Below are 14,546 nucleotides of genomic sequence, written 5' to 3'. Positions count from 1 at the left end.
TCTGAAAGGTCTGTGCCTTTCTGTGGCATGCTAAAAGGAACTTCAGGTGAGTGAAAATGCTACGGTTTTTCCAAAGCATCGTATTACTGATGTACCTATGGGACACTGAAGTAACGTGAAAGCCGATTTTTGCCTTGTGATTGGGGCTTATCACACACTCAGCTTCTGAGCCTATATGGCGTCGCCTGCCTCTCACCCGGTTAGGAGGGGCAGGCAGCGCGGGAAATAAAAGCCTTGCCCCTGGCTTACCAGACACTAAGCTTACCACTGCACCGCCGGTACACTATCCGCCAATTGTTGTCGAGCGTTCCCTTGCATCACAGGATGCAAAACAATGCTGTAATTTCACCCAAATGCTGTGCGTAGCACAAAATAAAATCACATTTGATCTTTGTTGACAACCCAAGCAAAATGGCCAGTGGGTGTCACCCGCAATGCACACTGTATACGCTCTGTAACGTGATGACAGGTGGGTGCCGCCGGCAATGTACCCTGTATACGCCGTGTAACCTGCCTGACCGGTGGCTGTCACCGGCACTGTCCTCTGTATACGTTCTGTGACGTGCCGACCGGTGGGTGTCACCGGCAATGTCCTCTGTATGCGCTCTGTCGCGTGCTGACCGATGGGTGTCACCAGCAATGTTCCCTGTGTACGCTCTGTGACGTGCTGATCGGCGGGTGTCACCAGCAATGTCCTCTGTATACGCTCTGTGACGTGCTGACCAGTGGGTGTCACCAGCAATGTCCTCTGTATACGCTCTGTGACGTGCTGACCAGTGGGTGTCACAAGCAATGTACACTGTATACGCTCTGTGACGTGCTTACCGGCACAGACTGCCGGCAGTTTTTGCGGTTGTAGGCTATGTGACTTTTCGACCGTTGCGTATTGCTGACAGCGCCTACATGTGTTGCCTACCGCCGATGCGTGCTGGTTGACAGAGTATTCGCTCTGTAGCGTGCTGGCAGGTCTTTATTGTCGGCACTGTATGCACTCTGTGACGCGCTGGCGGCACGCACTGCCGACAGTGACGATCCCGGTGATCGAGCAGGACGGCCCGCTCGTCATCAACCACGTGCTAGGCGGGTCCGTGCCGTACCACTTCAACATCCGGGCCACACAGATCCGCTGCGCATCGGTGCCTGACGTCAGCGAGCGTGAGTGTGCACTGACGTCGGTGGAGAGACACCGATGGCAGAGGACTGTGCTGAACAGCTGCCATTCCGCGTGAACATGCGCCATATTGTACTGGCTGCTCAATCTGCAAGTACCTGGATGAACCAAGAACTTCCATAACTGAGATATGCTTGCAAAAAATCAGTCCACATGACAAACACACGCATGATTGTGGCAGCAAACGACTAATGAGTGTAATACTAAAGCAAAAGTTACGCTGCTTACCGGTAGAATGCATAGCTGCACGCATGCTTACCACGTAACTTTATGTGGGTTTGCCATGATGCCACTTAAGGTCACCAAGCGCACTGGAATAATTGCACGATTCAAATGAAGTGTTCCGTTTTGTCCAATCTGCCGCCGGCTCTTAGTGCCAGACTTCATATCATCAGTGTCGTAACATGCCGAGGAAGAGAATGGGGAGCTTTTCCTCTATAATTTCTGAGTGGTCTCCATAAGGTGAGGTTTATGGTTGAGGGATTCCTTTGTTGCACTCGATTCCATCAGTTGTGCTGCAAGGGCAGCTGTCTGGCCGGTTCGTGACCAAAGGATAGTGGACAAATAAAAATGCATGTTCACCTCGTTACGTGTGGGAGCACGGTCGTCTGGAAAAAGCCGTCAGAGGTGCTGGAAAATGCGCAAAATGTCGCTCCGTTAATGATCTTAAGGCTTCAGTGAAGTACAACAGCCGCTTGATGACCATCAGCCCGATCCGCATCTATCGTCCCGATGCTCAGTTTTACGCAGCACTCCGAAACACGACCCGGGTGTATAGAGACCAGCCATCGCTGGATTCCATATCGCGTCGCTAGTAGAGCGACGATTGCTTGCTGTGTCCCCACCCCCCCGCGGTCGGAGTGCCATTTTGGTCTCACGTATTTGACGCTTCCCTTCTAATCTCTCTTCTGCAGAGCTGCAGAGCTCAGCGTGCGGGCGCCGAAATAGAGGCATGGTGCGCCACAAACGTACTGCCATGACCAGCGTGGACGGCAACCACGCCAGACCGAGGGCTGACGAAGACCCGGTCAGGCCGGAAAACGGCGAGGACGAGCAGCAGGAGTATCTGGGCACGGACGGCTTCTCAAGCGGCGTACTGGACGTCGACACACCATGGCTCAATTTCCCATACGACTATCTCAGATCGTTCGGTGAGATAAAAATCGATACTGTGATCCACGACAAAGGCACGCATGCCCAGGCGCGCACGACCCAAGCAGTCAGTACATGGGTGTAAGTGCACCTTCATGATGATTCGTGTTATATCACCGTGTCACTTTACCCTTACATTGGGCAGATAATAGGCACATTCCTACCGATGAAATATCTAAGAAGCACATTCATTCCGATTCTAACTAGTCATAATGGACCAATTTGAGTTAAAAATAACCGCTCACCAACGTACTAATCCCCTTTCCCAATCCCCTTCTCCGGGGGATTGCTTGCACCAGCCGCCAGCGCAGCGTCCCCATTTACTAAAGCTGGCGGTGGCATACCGCCCCAGGACCTGCGGTGACACCCAGCCCATGACACCTCGCAGAGACATACAGGACAAGTTCGCGTCCGCCAGAAAAACCCTGACGCGCATCCTGGGTGGCTCGGAGACAGGCGTCAATGAGTGGCCGTGGCAGGTGGCACTGCTGAAGCGCAAGAACCTCTCCTCCCGCTCCATCGCCTTCTTCTGTGGCGGCGTGCTCATCAACGAGGAGTACGCGCTGACGGCGGCTCACTGCGTCACCGGGTCAGTACACCCTGCGTCACCGGGTCGGTACACCCTGCGTCACCGGGTCAGTACACCCTGCGTCACCGGGTCAGTACACCCTGCGTCACCGGGCCAGTACATCCTGCGTCACCGGTTCAGTACACCCTGCGTCACCGGGTCAGTAACCCTGCGTCACCGGGTCAGTACACCCTGCGTCACCGGGTCAGTACACCCTGCGTCATCGGGTCAGTACACCCTGCGTCATCGGGTCATACACCCTGCGTCATCGGGTCAGTACACCTGCGTCACCGGGTCGTACACCTGCGTCACGGGCCGTACACCCTGCGTCACCGGGTCACTACACCCTGCGTCATCGGGTCAGTACACCCTGCGTCACCGGGTCAGTACACCCTGCGTCACCGGGTCAGTACACCCTGCGTCACCGGGTCAGTACACCCTGCGTCACCGGGTCAGTACACCCTGCGTCACCGGTTCAGTACACCCTGCGTCACCGGGTCAGTACACCCTGCGTCACCGGGCCAGTACACGCTGCGTCACCGGGCCAATACACCATGCGTCACCGGGCCAGTACACCTTGCGTCACCGGGCCAGTACACCTTGCGTCACCGGGCCAGTACACGCTGCGTCACCGGGCCAGTACACCTTGCGTCACCGGGTCAGTACACCCTGCGTCACCGGGTCAGTACACCCTGCGTCACCGGGTCAGTACACCTGCGTCACCGGGCCAGTACACCCTGCGTCACCGGGTCGGTACACCCTGCGTCACCGGGCCAGTACACGCTGCGTCACCGGGCCAGTACACCTTGCGTCACCGGGCCAGTACACGCTGCGTCACCGGGTCGGTATCACCGGCGGCGGCGCACCACGTCATTGGACGAATAGAGCTGCCTGACGATGCCACCAACTGGATTGGGTAATCGCCAGGCCGCTGGTGGTGCGGCAGCTGACGAACTAGACCACAATATCGGTGAAGCATGGATAGACTTAGAACGAGAGGTGAAGAACGCAGGCTCAGAAGTGGAACAGCTGGAGAAGGACAATCTTATAACGGGAGGTGGATAAGGACACAGGCATATGACGGGAACAGCTTAAGAGGGGGTGTGCGCGCGTCAGTTATTCAAGAACTATCAGAGTGTCAACTGGCCAGACCAGATTAGTGTACGCTTGATAGCGCCAGATAGGTTTTCTGCCGTGTGAGCCCCTCCTCGCCAATGACTCACTGCTCCCATCGACAGCTTTAAGAGCTTCAATTTCACGGAGGTCCGGAGACACATCATCGTGAGCGTCGGCGATCACGACCTTCGGAGGCTGAACGACACGAAGGCCGCCTTCCGGGGGGTGCGTGACGTTATAGTGCACCACATGTGGGACAAGACGCGCAACGTCAACGACATCGCTCTCATCCGCCTCAGCAAACCGGTCACCTTCTCGGGCTCCATCGCGCCGGCCTGCATGCCTACCGACAATCGGTGAGCGCAGCCCACGCCCGCGGCCGGGGGCAGACAGCCACCCAGCGCTAGTCCTCTGTCAGGGGGAGTGCAGTCGGAGGGTCGATCGCGCCGCTACAAGCGTGGACGTACATATGGTGCAATTCGACCAGTACCCAAGCTACCGGTTCATTCAAAGTTTCAAGGAGTGCCCGTATGATGTTCTAAAACTCTAACACGCTACACATCTGTAACGTTACGTGACGACAAAGCACCTTTGTACGCCATACATCTTGAATCGCTATGCTCCGACACCAGTTGTTAATGGGGGACTGCAGTTGCATTTTGTGGCCAGACCACAGCCACTTAAGTTTCACCCAAATGCTGCACAATATGCTCGATGTGTCCGTCCTGTGGGCCAGGCTGCCAAACGTCCACTGGCAATCGCGGTTTCTGAATGCCAAACGCAGACTACGCGTGGACCCCCCCCCCCCCCCCCCCCCCCCCCTCTTCCCGGCTGTCCGTTCTGACACGGCCTGACGCGGTCAGGACGATGACTGACGAGGAAGTCACGATCACCGGCTGGGGCGTGATCTCCTTCAACCGCACGGCCGGTCCGGTGTCGCCCGTCCTCAAGGGAGTCACACTCAGCCCGGTCGCGCTGGGGCCGTGCAACGAGCTCTGGAAGAAGTACGATAACCCACGCACCATCTACCCAGAGTTTTTACCCATTGACGAGAAAAAAGTGTGCATCGGCACCAAACCCGGCGCTGCTTGTTTCGTGAGTACATACAGCAGGTGGGGAGGGGCCGGGGGCGGCCGTCGGTCCTGGTCAGGGCGGTCAGATGTGTGTGCGAGAAACACTTGGAGCTAAGGTGAAGACGGTATTTGAGTACACAAATATGAGCCGTGGTGTCACTGATGTTAGTGGTTAGTGGAACGAGCGGGAGAAGCTAGCCGTTTTTTTGCCAAAGGAGATTCAGGGAGCGGCATTGTTTGCGCGAGAGCTGTGCATGTTCGCCCCAGTAGTTGGTGCAGTGCGTGTTTTTCACATGAGCGTGATATGTCACGGGGCCTGCACACAAAAATCACGACCCCTAGCAAAGCCAATCCAACGTGCTGGTGCTTCACGCTCCATTCATGACCTCCATGATTGCCCCATGAGCGGCCACTGAGGCGAAGGTGCTGCCACCAGGGCGACAGCGGCGGCCCGGCCACCTACCGCGAGGAGGACGGCCGCTACACGCTGCTGGGGGTGACCAGCTATGGACCCCCCATCTGCAAGATCGGCGGCTTGCCCACCATCTACACCAGGATCTCGCGCTACATGTACTGGATCCAGCTGAACATTCTGCACCTGTTCGCCAGCGCCAGATGAGCCGGAGCGCGCGCGGCTGATGCCAGCCAGCCGCCCGGAGGAGGATCGCAGGGCCTGGAGCGGTGCGGCGCGATAGACACGGTGCGGCTGACTGTGTCCAGTGAAAAGACAGGCCGCATTGTTGCGAGCATGGAGGTCATCAAACGAGTTCCATTCTCTCGTCAGTGTCATGCATCAGATTGACTTTGGCTGCCGCCGACAGTATGCTGCATGAAATATGAGCCACTGAAATGCATGAAATACGAGCTATTTGAATAAGTTGCAACAAACCAGCCATGACGATGTTGGGAGCGAAAGTCTGAGAAATCAGGCAAATATGTACCCAGAAGTAAGTTTACGATTAGATTTTGGTGACTCTCAGGGGCGTAGCAAGGATTTTCTCAAGGAAACACGCCACACCCACTTCTAACTTGCTTTCAACAGCCATCTATATAGACAAAAATGCGAGCGTAAGGGGAAAGGGGGGGGGGGGGTCGGTACTTTTGCCCATTTGGCTGGGAGCCTTGTCAATCAATTGTGATAACTTTGAAAAGGGGTCAATATTCTTGGCGTCTTTTGTTTTATTTGTATATTCAACAGTTCAAAAGCCGCAGGTACCATATGCATTATGAATGCCTCATCTGAAGGATTTGGTGTCGATCGTCGGCCCCAGCCCTCCCCACCAGACCCCACGCCTTGAATTGGTCTATGCCGAGCTAAGCTGGAAATGTAAGGCTGGCTGCTGCTTTGTTGTATAGCTCCAACGCATTCTTCAGTTGTTGTGCGACTTCAAACGTCCTGCGATGTTGGCGCGCTCGAGACATGTCTGCAATGCTGGCGGTGAACGTGTTGTGAATATCAGGGATACAATTTGCGATGAAGCGACTACCTGCGAACCTTTACTGCACGGGTTATGCCAACTCAAGACCTTGTAAGCGTGGTATATGACAACGGAAATACATCTCCCCTGCTGTTATGCTGGCAATACTTCCCAGGGTCATTGTTTCGAGGGAGATTTCTGTCCAGTGCTCGGATGAAATCAAGCCATCGTATCCGACGTAGGCAGCGACAGCGAACTACTGCCGGTGCGTAACCAATGCTTCGAATCATGCACGTTGTTCGATAGCATTTGCATGCGGTCACAGACAGGGAGTCGGTACCGTTTCGTGGCCGGCTGCCCCATCCAACTAAGATGAACTACGCGCACGACGCTGCAGTTGATTAATTGGGGTTATTTGTCAACCAAACGGCGATAATCCCGGTAATGGTTGCTTGCGCCGTTTGATTGCTTGAGATATGAAGTGCTGGGTGTTGGCCAGTGCTGCGCTCTGTGCTAGTTGACCCGGGCCGTGACCGAGGGCTGAGTTGACCCGGGCCGTAACCGAGGGCTGGCGGGGAGTCTTTGGTCAGGCCTCGCTGCGAGGGGGTATTAATGTATCGTTCCTTGCGAGCCGGCGCGTTCCTGCTACGAGAGCTGCCCATCGGAAGGAGCGAAGACGGAACATTGAGAGGGACGGGGAACCAGTTGGGTGGGGGATGGACAATTTAAATGCAGGTTCTTGTTAGCTCTCTGGTGGAGCTCGGCTGAAAAGGCTCAAAACATTTAAAAGCCGTCCAGGCCGTCCCGCCAACTTTTGGCGTTCAGGATTATTGACACATTTTTTGTACCTTCTAAAGATTCATGTGCACTTCCATAAAGTTCCAGATAAGATTCGAAATGTTGCGAACACAAGCAATCAGCTACGGAAACCAGCTCGTCGTATACAAAAGCTTTGCGCTGATGCTACTGAAGACGTTGCAGGTACGTCCGCCACATGCGAACTCTGGATTGACTGTGGGAGGCGGTGGTCAGTCATACAATGGGGATGTGCAGAAAAAGCTTTGATTTTGCAACTAGCCATCACTCAACGCTGGGGGTACGACCAGAAATGCAGGACCAGGCGACCCCATTTCGCACAGGGTTGGAGCACGCGATGAAAGGTAGGGGTGGTTCTATGAGTGCGGATGTGCTTGGAGAGGAGCGGAGTAGTGCATGCAAGATTTTGTGGAGGAAATCCGTTTTATGCTGAAGACCTGCGGACCATGTTAAATATTGGTTAGTTGTTCACAATTTTGCAGCCTAAATGACAACATTTGAACATCATGTTCTAGGTCCAAAGAGGTACCGCAAGATGAAAACGTAGCTGTCTTTCCCACCATCTAGCCTATAATTTTGGATTATGTCTTAGTTCGTATTTTTGTGAATTTGTGGTACCACATTTGTTAGCGAGTTTAAAAGGAAGTGTTCCAAGATGGTATGAGGTTTTGAACTGAAATAGCCACCTTGAAGATCATTCGGTGTGGTTTGCAGACCTGCGCTTCTTAAGACTTAAACCCCCTCTAGTTTCTGAGCTGCATGCCCGCGAAAAGGTGAAGATTTTTTTTGGGGGGGGGGGGGTGGGAGGGCTATCTCGAAGTCACTCAGGCATCTATGAGGCCATGATAACGCCCTTCAAATCCTATCATTCTACTAGCCATTCGGCGATCTGGCGTTCGCAAGCACGATTTTCAGACATAACGGCCGTCAATTGGCTCTTAATCAATGTTGTGCAAGGTAGTGATGACAATCAAACAATTATGCATTGAGAAGCACGTTACTTAGCAATGAAAATGTGCTGTCCGGAGCAGCCTTTTCCGCTCAAAACTATACCGATAGTTATAAGTAAGCTTATTTCATTATCTTTGATGCTTAATTGAATATATTCAAATGTGGAACATTCCCTTTTAAAGGGAACTAAATAAAACGGAAATTAAAGTGCTATTTCAGTTCAGAACCCCATGCAAATGTGAAACACTCCCTTTGAACAACGATGCCGAAATGCGAGGTCCGCACGCACTGGATGCCTTGCCGATTAAATACACCATGCCAGTGAGAATGGTCAGGCGTACGTTCATAAATTGCACGAGGCGCACAAGGTTCTTGATGGTGTGCAAGCCAAGCTTACCACGAAGGGATTTGAACAACGCAACGTCACACTCAAGTGTGGTTTCAAATCGTGCTGAAACCCTTTTTCAGATGTTTTGACATGGTAACCAAGATGAGGGGGCGTCTCATCCACCGTAAGCAGTGCGTGACCAATGAGGGGAGGGGGTTCGGAAATGGTCGCATCTGCGTAACGTGGTTTATGGACGGCCCCCTGTCTTTGGCCGGCGCGCCACTACAGCCCACATTGGGCCGGCGTTCAGCTCAGCCTCAGCCTGCGGTCAGTCAGGGGTCGGGCACCGGGCGGACGTGGAGACGCGTCTCCCACAAGTTTCAGAAGATGGGGATTTCAGATATGTGTTGTGTGGTGTGTGTGGTGTGTGTGTGTGTGTGTGTGTGTGTGTGTGTGGTTGTGTGTGTGTGTGTGGTGTGTGTGTGTGTGGTGTGTGTGTGTGTGTGTGTGTTGTGGTGTGTGTGTGTGTGTGTGGGTGGGTGTGTGTTGTGGTGTGTGTGTGTGTGGTGTGTGTGTGTGTGTGTGTGTGTGTGTGTGTGTGTGTGTGTGTGGTTGTGTGTGTGTGTAATATTCATTACACAGCTACGGCTGTGTTTGTAACATTAGCCTCGGATCGCCACGAGAGATTAAAATGAGGAACTTCAGACTACGGGCTGGCCCAGACAACCGTAACAAACATACCCCACAACCTGTCGCTCACGCGTGCGGCCCCTGCAAACTAATGAAACGACACGCGTGACTCATCTTGACGTGTTGAACGCAACGGTACTCTTTTACACGCATGAGCAGCTTTGGTTTTCAGTGTCACTGTTGAATAACCAAGGTGGGATTCCAGAACAAATGATGAATAGCATCGTATTGTATGCAAAAAAAATCACATTGACTCATGCTGTGTTTAAATACGCCCTGGCAAGCCTTCCATGAAAGAGACTTTACAAGCTAGGATAGATATGTCCAATTTTACATGATCAGACCGCGGCCAGCACATACAAGCAGTCACAAATAACTTGCTTAAGTGATGTATGGACTTGTGTCTTTATTTGTATATTATATATATATATATATATATATATATATATATATATATATATATATATATATATATATAGCAAGTGTATTTCGATGACCTGGCCACCACGTTATGTTCAAACGCGGGGGGATGCATCAGTCAGCCTTCCAGTGGCGTCAGTTAATGGGGCTGTATCTCGATGACCTGGCCACCACGTTGTGTTCAAACGCGTGGGGGATGCATCAGCCAGCCTTCTAGTGGCGTCAGTTCAATGGGACTGTATCTCGATGACCTGGCCACCACGTTATGTTCAAACGCGGGGGGATACATCAGCCATCCTTCCATTGGCGTCAGTTTAATATCCCCAACAGATTTCGAAGTGCGCACTGAATGAAACGCGAGAGTTCTTCCAACAATTCGTGGTAGCCAGCAAGTCATATGCTGCAAGCAATCAATGCTCCTCCGTCGCGGCACCTACCCTGCATGCGTGGAGGCCACCACCAGCGCTCCGTCTGTCTAACGCGATGCTGCTCCCCTTCGACAGCACAACAGAAGCGTGACGTCAGTGAGCTGGTGCCGATTACGCACCATAGAACTTAGCACAGTATTGTGCCTTCATCGCTGCTGAAAAACGTCATACTGCGCGTGAATTGACGGTGAGCACTCAGCACCCGGGGAACGGCCCACGAAAAATGGAGCACGTTCATTGGTCACGCTACCTGGTGGAGACTACCAGAGGTAGCACCACCTGGCAGACCAACAGAGGTGGCGCCACATATCCCAACTACATATATGCCCATATCCCAACGTATCCCAACACAACTGTTTCACACATGTCGGAGGTCTGCGACGCAAATCCATCTATTTCCTGGCACAAATTGGTAACCGCAAGCAATCCCGCATACTTTCCGCTCTGTAAAATTCGGAAGGCCTCAGACACGGCAAGGCCCTAGCGACACCAGTGCCAGTCCAGAGAACAAGATTTGATAGCCGATGACATCCACCATATATATTGATTGATTGACATACACTTGGGCAATCTCGAATCAGCTCCGGGCTATCACAGCCATCTTCAAGAGACAAACGGATGGCTAAAAGGTATAGGAGCAAAGACAGACATCCCAAAGCGAACGCGCCGAAATTCATGCAAATGCGCACAAGTCACGGCTTCACCGCACAAACAGGTCATGACATCTTCAAATGCCCCACGAGATGTCCCTTCAAACGCTTTAGAGGATATAGGGCACGTAGGTAGGGCGTAAGCGACCCATCGCTTAATGATGCATAGGGGAGGGCCCTACCTGACATCACGGCAAGTGTATCTACATGGGCCTTTGCGTCAATATCGCTGTAAAATACGAGATATCATGGGAAAACAAGGAACACACGTAAAACCGCTGACATATGACCCTACGCTTGGTGGTCTGGTGTGTTTCAATTTTACTCCACATAGCATGTTCCAACGATTCTCTGGTCGGGTGTGCTCTGGTCGCACATCAGGACTAAGCTGGCTTTACGGGTCTCCCGGGCTCCAGTGGGAATGAGCTTTCTTAAGCTGTATGTTTTTCTGAGACCAGCTAATAGCTTTCGGCACTAAGTACCGGCATCTCATATGAAACCTGCTGGTGCGAGGGCTGTCATCTGGGAAAGAAGCTGCGCGGAGAAAACCAGGAGCAAGACCTGTAGGCACTGATATCTTTCGGTAACTATTTGACTATTCCGCATATGCCTGAGAACCAAAGACAAAACAATGGCATTCAAGGAGGATTTTGTAGACTGGCTTAAAATACCTTGCCGCATTTTTAGCCATTAACCAAACTATTAACTTCTTCTGAATTACGGTAGACGATCTATAACTACTGACCTAAAATACACTCCGTACGCGGTGCAAAGCATGGTGCTATTTTTCGGGACGGTTTGCGTCATCGGCATTGGCACACGCCATAGCACACACGGACCTCTCCTTCATCAATACGGCGCCTGTTTCGGGCCATAAGATGCCATGTCGGGATTTATCCACGGGGGCCGACATAGTGCCCTGAGTAAGTCTGCACACTGCCTGCTGCGCCTCGGAGTGCTATAAGCAGCCCTCGTTACGTTAATGAGCTGACAAAATGGCGTTTCAACGCCTGTCTCAACAGCTGACGGTGTAACTTGACTCATTTGGAGCTTCCACCGCCACTGTCTGCCTATCCGTGTCGCTGATATTTACGGCATTACTGTTCACATGAATCATGTACAGTTTAACTATAACTAACTCAGATTTACGGCATTGCTGTCCACATGAATAATGTACAGTTTAACTATAACTAACCCAATGAAGCGGGTGATATATGCCTGTCTCTGCATCTTCCCTGAAGTAATTCATGAGGTCTCCCACGGATAGACCACTCGCAGGCTGGCTGCACAAGCCACGAAATTGAAATGAATAAAGCTCTCGGAAGCGGTGGGAGTTACGGGTGTTTGCTGATGACAAAGTATTTCACAAATCACGCAGTTTCTATTACGTTTTGAGATTAGTCTGCAATTTAACGCCTTTTCAGACGCGGACCTGGTTACGTGGACGGTAAACTTTGCCATTGGGCTAGAAAATAATCATTTCCGTGGGAAAGCAGTCGAAAAATATGTGCCATCTGGCCTAAAGGAAACAGGTAAGCATGCATGAACATAGTAGTGTCACTAAAGGGCAAATGAGTTTGGTGAGGAGAGATGAAATATTTTGGAGCGACTGCCAAAAAATGCAATGGAACGTGACATTATGGTGTGCTTACCGAACGATATGGCGAGCATGTAGACATTTTGGGTCATCGACAGTATCAGTGAACGCATCTCAGGTGCCTAAAAATAGTTATGCCTGCCAGAAACGAGTCTCACTTTAATCTTTTAAGAACGAATAAAGCGTCTGACCCACAAAATAAAATGTTTGGCCCACTACTGGTTGAACGCCTGGATTATGACCTATCGCATTCCGTCGGCCACCGTAACGCCGCGCACTAAACAAAGTATCACTTTACGATGCTCGCTTTCCACTGGGCCAAGGCTAAGGCTAAAACTTGCAGAATTATTGTGCGTATTAGTCGCAAGAGAAAGTCGAAAGCACTTTAGGTGCAGTGAAAGGCACCGAATAAGCTAGTAGAGCATGCTATTACTTTTAACAGATCTTTTGGTAGCCACAGTCTATTAAGAATTAGCTACAGCGCGATAATGGTCCCGACCAACTGTGACGGTTGTGGCACTATAGAGTTAAACGTTGGGAGTTGTCGTGGATTGAATGTCGAGAATGGAAACTGGCCGCAAACACACCAGGTACATAGTAGTTTATGTGCTGCCAGTTTGTGCTGGTTACTGGCTTGTGTGCCGGTACCGCTGTACGGAACCAAATCTCCGTAACTGCCTGCGTCGCTGGGTGGATGGTCGGACCATCGGCCTCTACGCCTCGGCCTTCCACGGGGCTGATCGGAACGGCCACGGTCTGGTACCGAGCCTGCAGGAGCTGGTACCAAACCTGAGGTGACGTTCCGAGTGCATGCTCATTCCGCAGCGGCAGCCCAGCTGAATGATGATGTCGAACGCATCTGGCCCTTCATGGCGATGCGACCGAACCGGTATCAGCCCCGGCACCAGTTGCCGGACCTCCGAATGGTGTGAGGTGGCGGAAGCAGGTAACTATGCCAGGCTGAGTGAATCTGTACGCATTTGGTGCGTGCGTGATGGGTTTGAAAAGGTCAGAACTAAAACTTCGTCGATAAGTGGCAGGCCACGCGCTCATTATCATGGCAGTGTCAAGCGCCCTTTTGCATTGCGTAAATGTTGAGTGTAAGCGGTATATTTACAACAAATAAGATTTCCAGCGTAATGCCACCAAGTTGGGACATTAATTGATGGCCGTGTAAGTTAAAAAAAGCTCCTGAACACGACCTTCAGTTAATCGAATGCCGACGACGTTTCAAAAACATATCGTTTGCGAATAACATGCGTGATTTGCATGCTAAGTGAAGCAAACACTCTCAACCGCATTTGAGATACAGCTCAGATTTCTAGCATAAATGTGATACTGAAGCCCAATCGAGAGACAACAAACCCCTTTCACAGGTCACAGCACGGCTTCTCGCGGTGTTAACGTCTGGGCACGGACACCTCGTCACGTTCGTGGAACTCAACGGGTGAGGCTGAGGAAATCAGGGCCTCCACGCTCGCCAGTAATACCAAGGACTATCCCGCAGAGCCGCCAAGAAGCCGAAGACAGGACCGAGGGTGTCATTGATCAGGCCCAGCCCCATCGGGGCCCGGCGTCCGCCCGGAGGTCGTCTGATAACGCCTCCGACCACGGGGGACGGTCCTGCGGGATTGCTGTGGGCTTCACCCGCGCCGCAGCAGAGGCGGCGAAAACAGGCTCAGAGGTGACGAAAACAGGCGCTTTGTGCTCCGGCCGATCGCTGGAGGTGACCACAGCAGAAGACGGATCAGGGGGAGAACCTCGCCTCTCCTGAACGACCTGTGTATTTATGGGGGCAATGGACGGATAGAGACAACAAATCATCTCGAGCTGTTTGGCAACGCGCAATTCGACTAAAATATGCGTCTGGCTGCAGCGAATTGCGTTATCAGTCACACACTGCACAGTCGCCGCACTATATTGTTTACTGCCTAACCAACACTGACATTTGGTTATGGAAAGAAACGCACAAATAACCGACTTTTGGCACATCAATTTCTGATCCCTGTCAAGTTAAAATATACTTGCGAAGGGCATTTTAATTGTGCATGGGCAAAGGCAGATGTGATGGAGAGGCATGAGTACAGAAAATGTAATCGCCATGGAACGCAGTACCAGTGACAAACCATTGCCTCAGAAAATTTGTTGGATATATTCCATCATCCAAA

The 14,546-nt window shown here is 51.9% G+C and overlaps 1 protein-coding gene across 1 annotated transcript; it reads left to right on the top strand.

Moving 5' to 3' along the window:
* On the top strand, window positions 1-5,060 carry LOC119105454 (serine proteinase stubble-like; the record flags this gene model as incomplete). The annotated part of the gene is made up of 6 exons (XM_037228918.1): window positions 1-46; window positions 1,027-1,155; window positions 2,086-2,322; window positions 2,714-2,912; window positions 4,130-4,363; window positions 4,871-5,060. Coding segments are annotated over exons 1-6 (1,008 nt in total), but the record flags the coding sequence as incomplete, so codon positions are not given.
* Between the last annotated feature and the right edge of the window lie 9,486 nt (window positions 5,061-14,546).

Source organism: Pollicipes pollicipes, unplaced genomic scaffold, assembly GCF_011947565.3.
Source record: "Pollicipes pollicipes isolate AB1234 unplaced genomic scaffold, Ppol_2.1 Scaffold_6138;HRSCAF=7277_pilon_pilon_pilon, whole genome shotgun sequence".
Lineage (NCBI taxonomy): Eukaryota > Metazoa > Arthropoda > Thecostraca > Pollicipedomorpha > Pollicipedidae > Pollicipes > Pollicipes pollicipes.
Note: the sequence above shows the minus strand (reverse complement) of the source record. Positions and strands in the feature narration are given on the sequence as shown.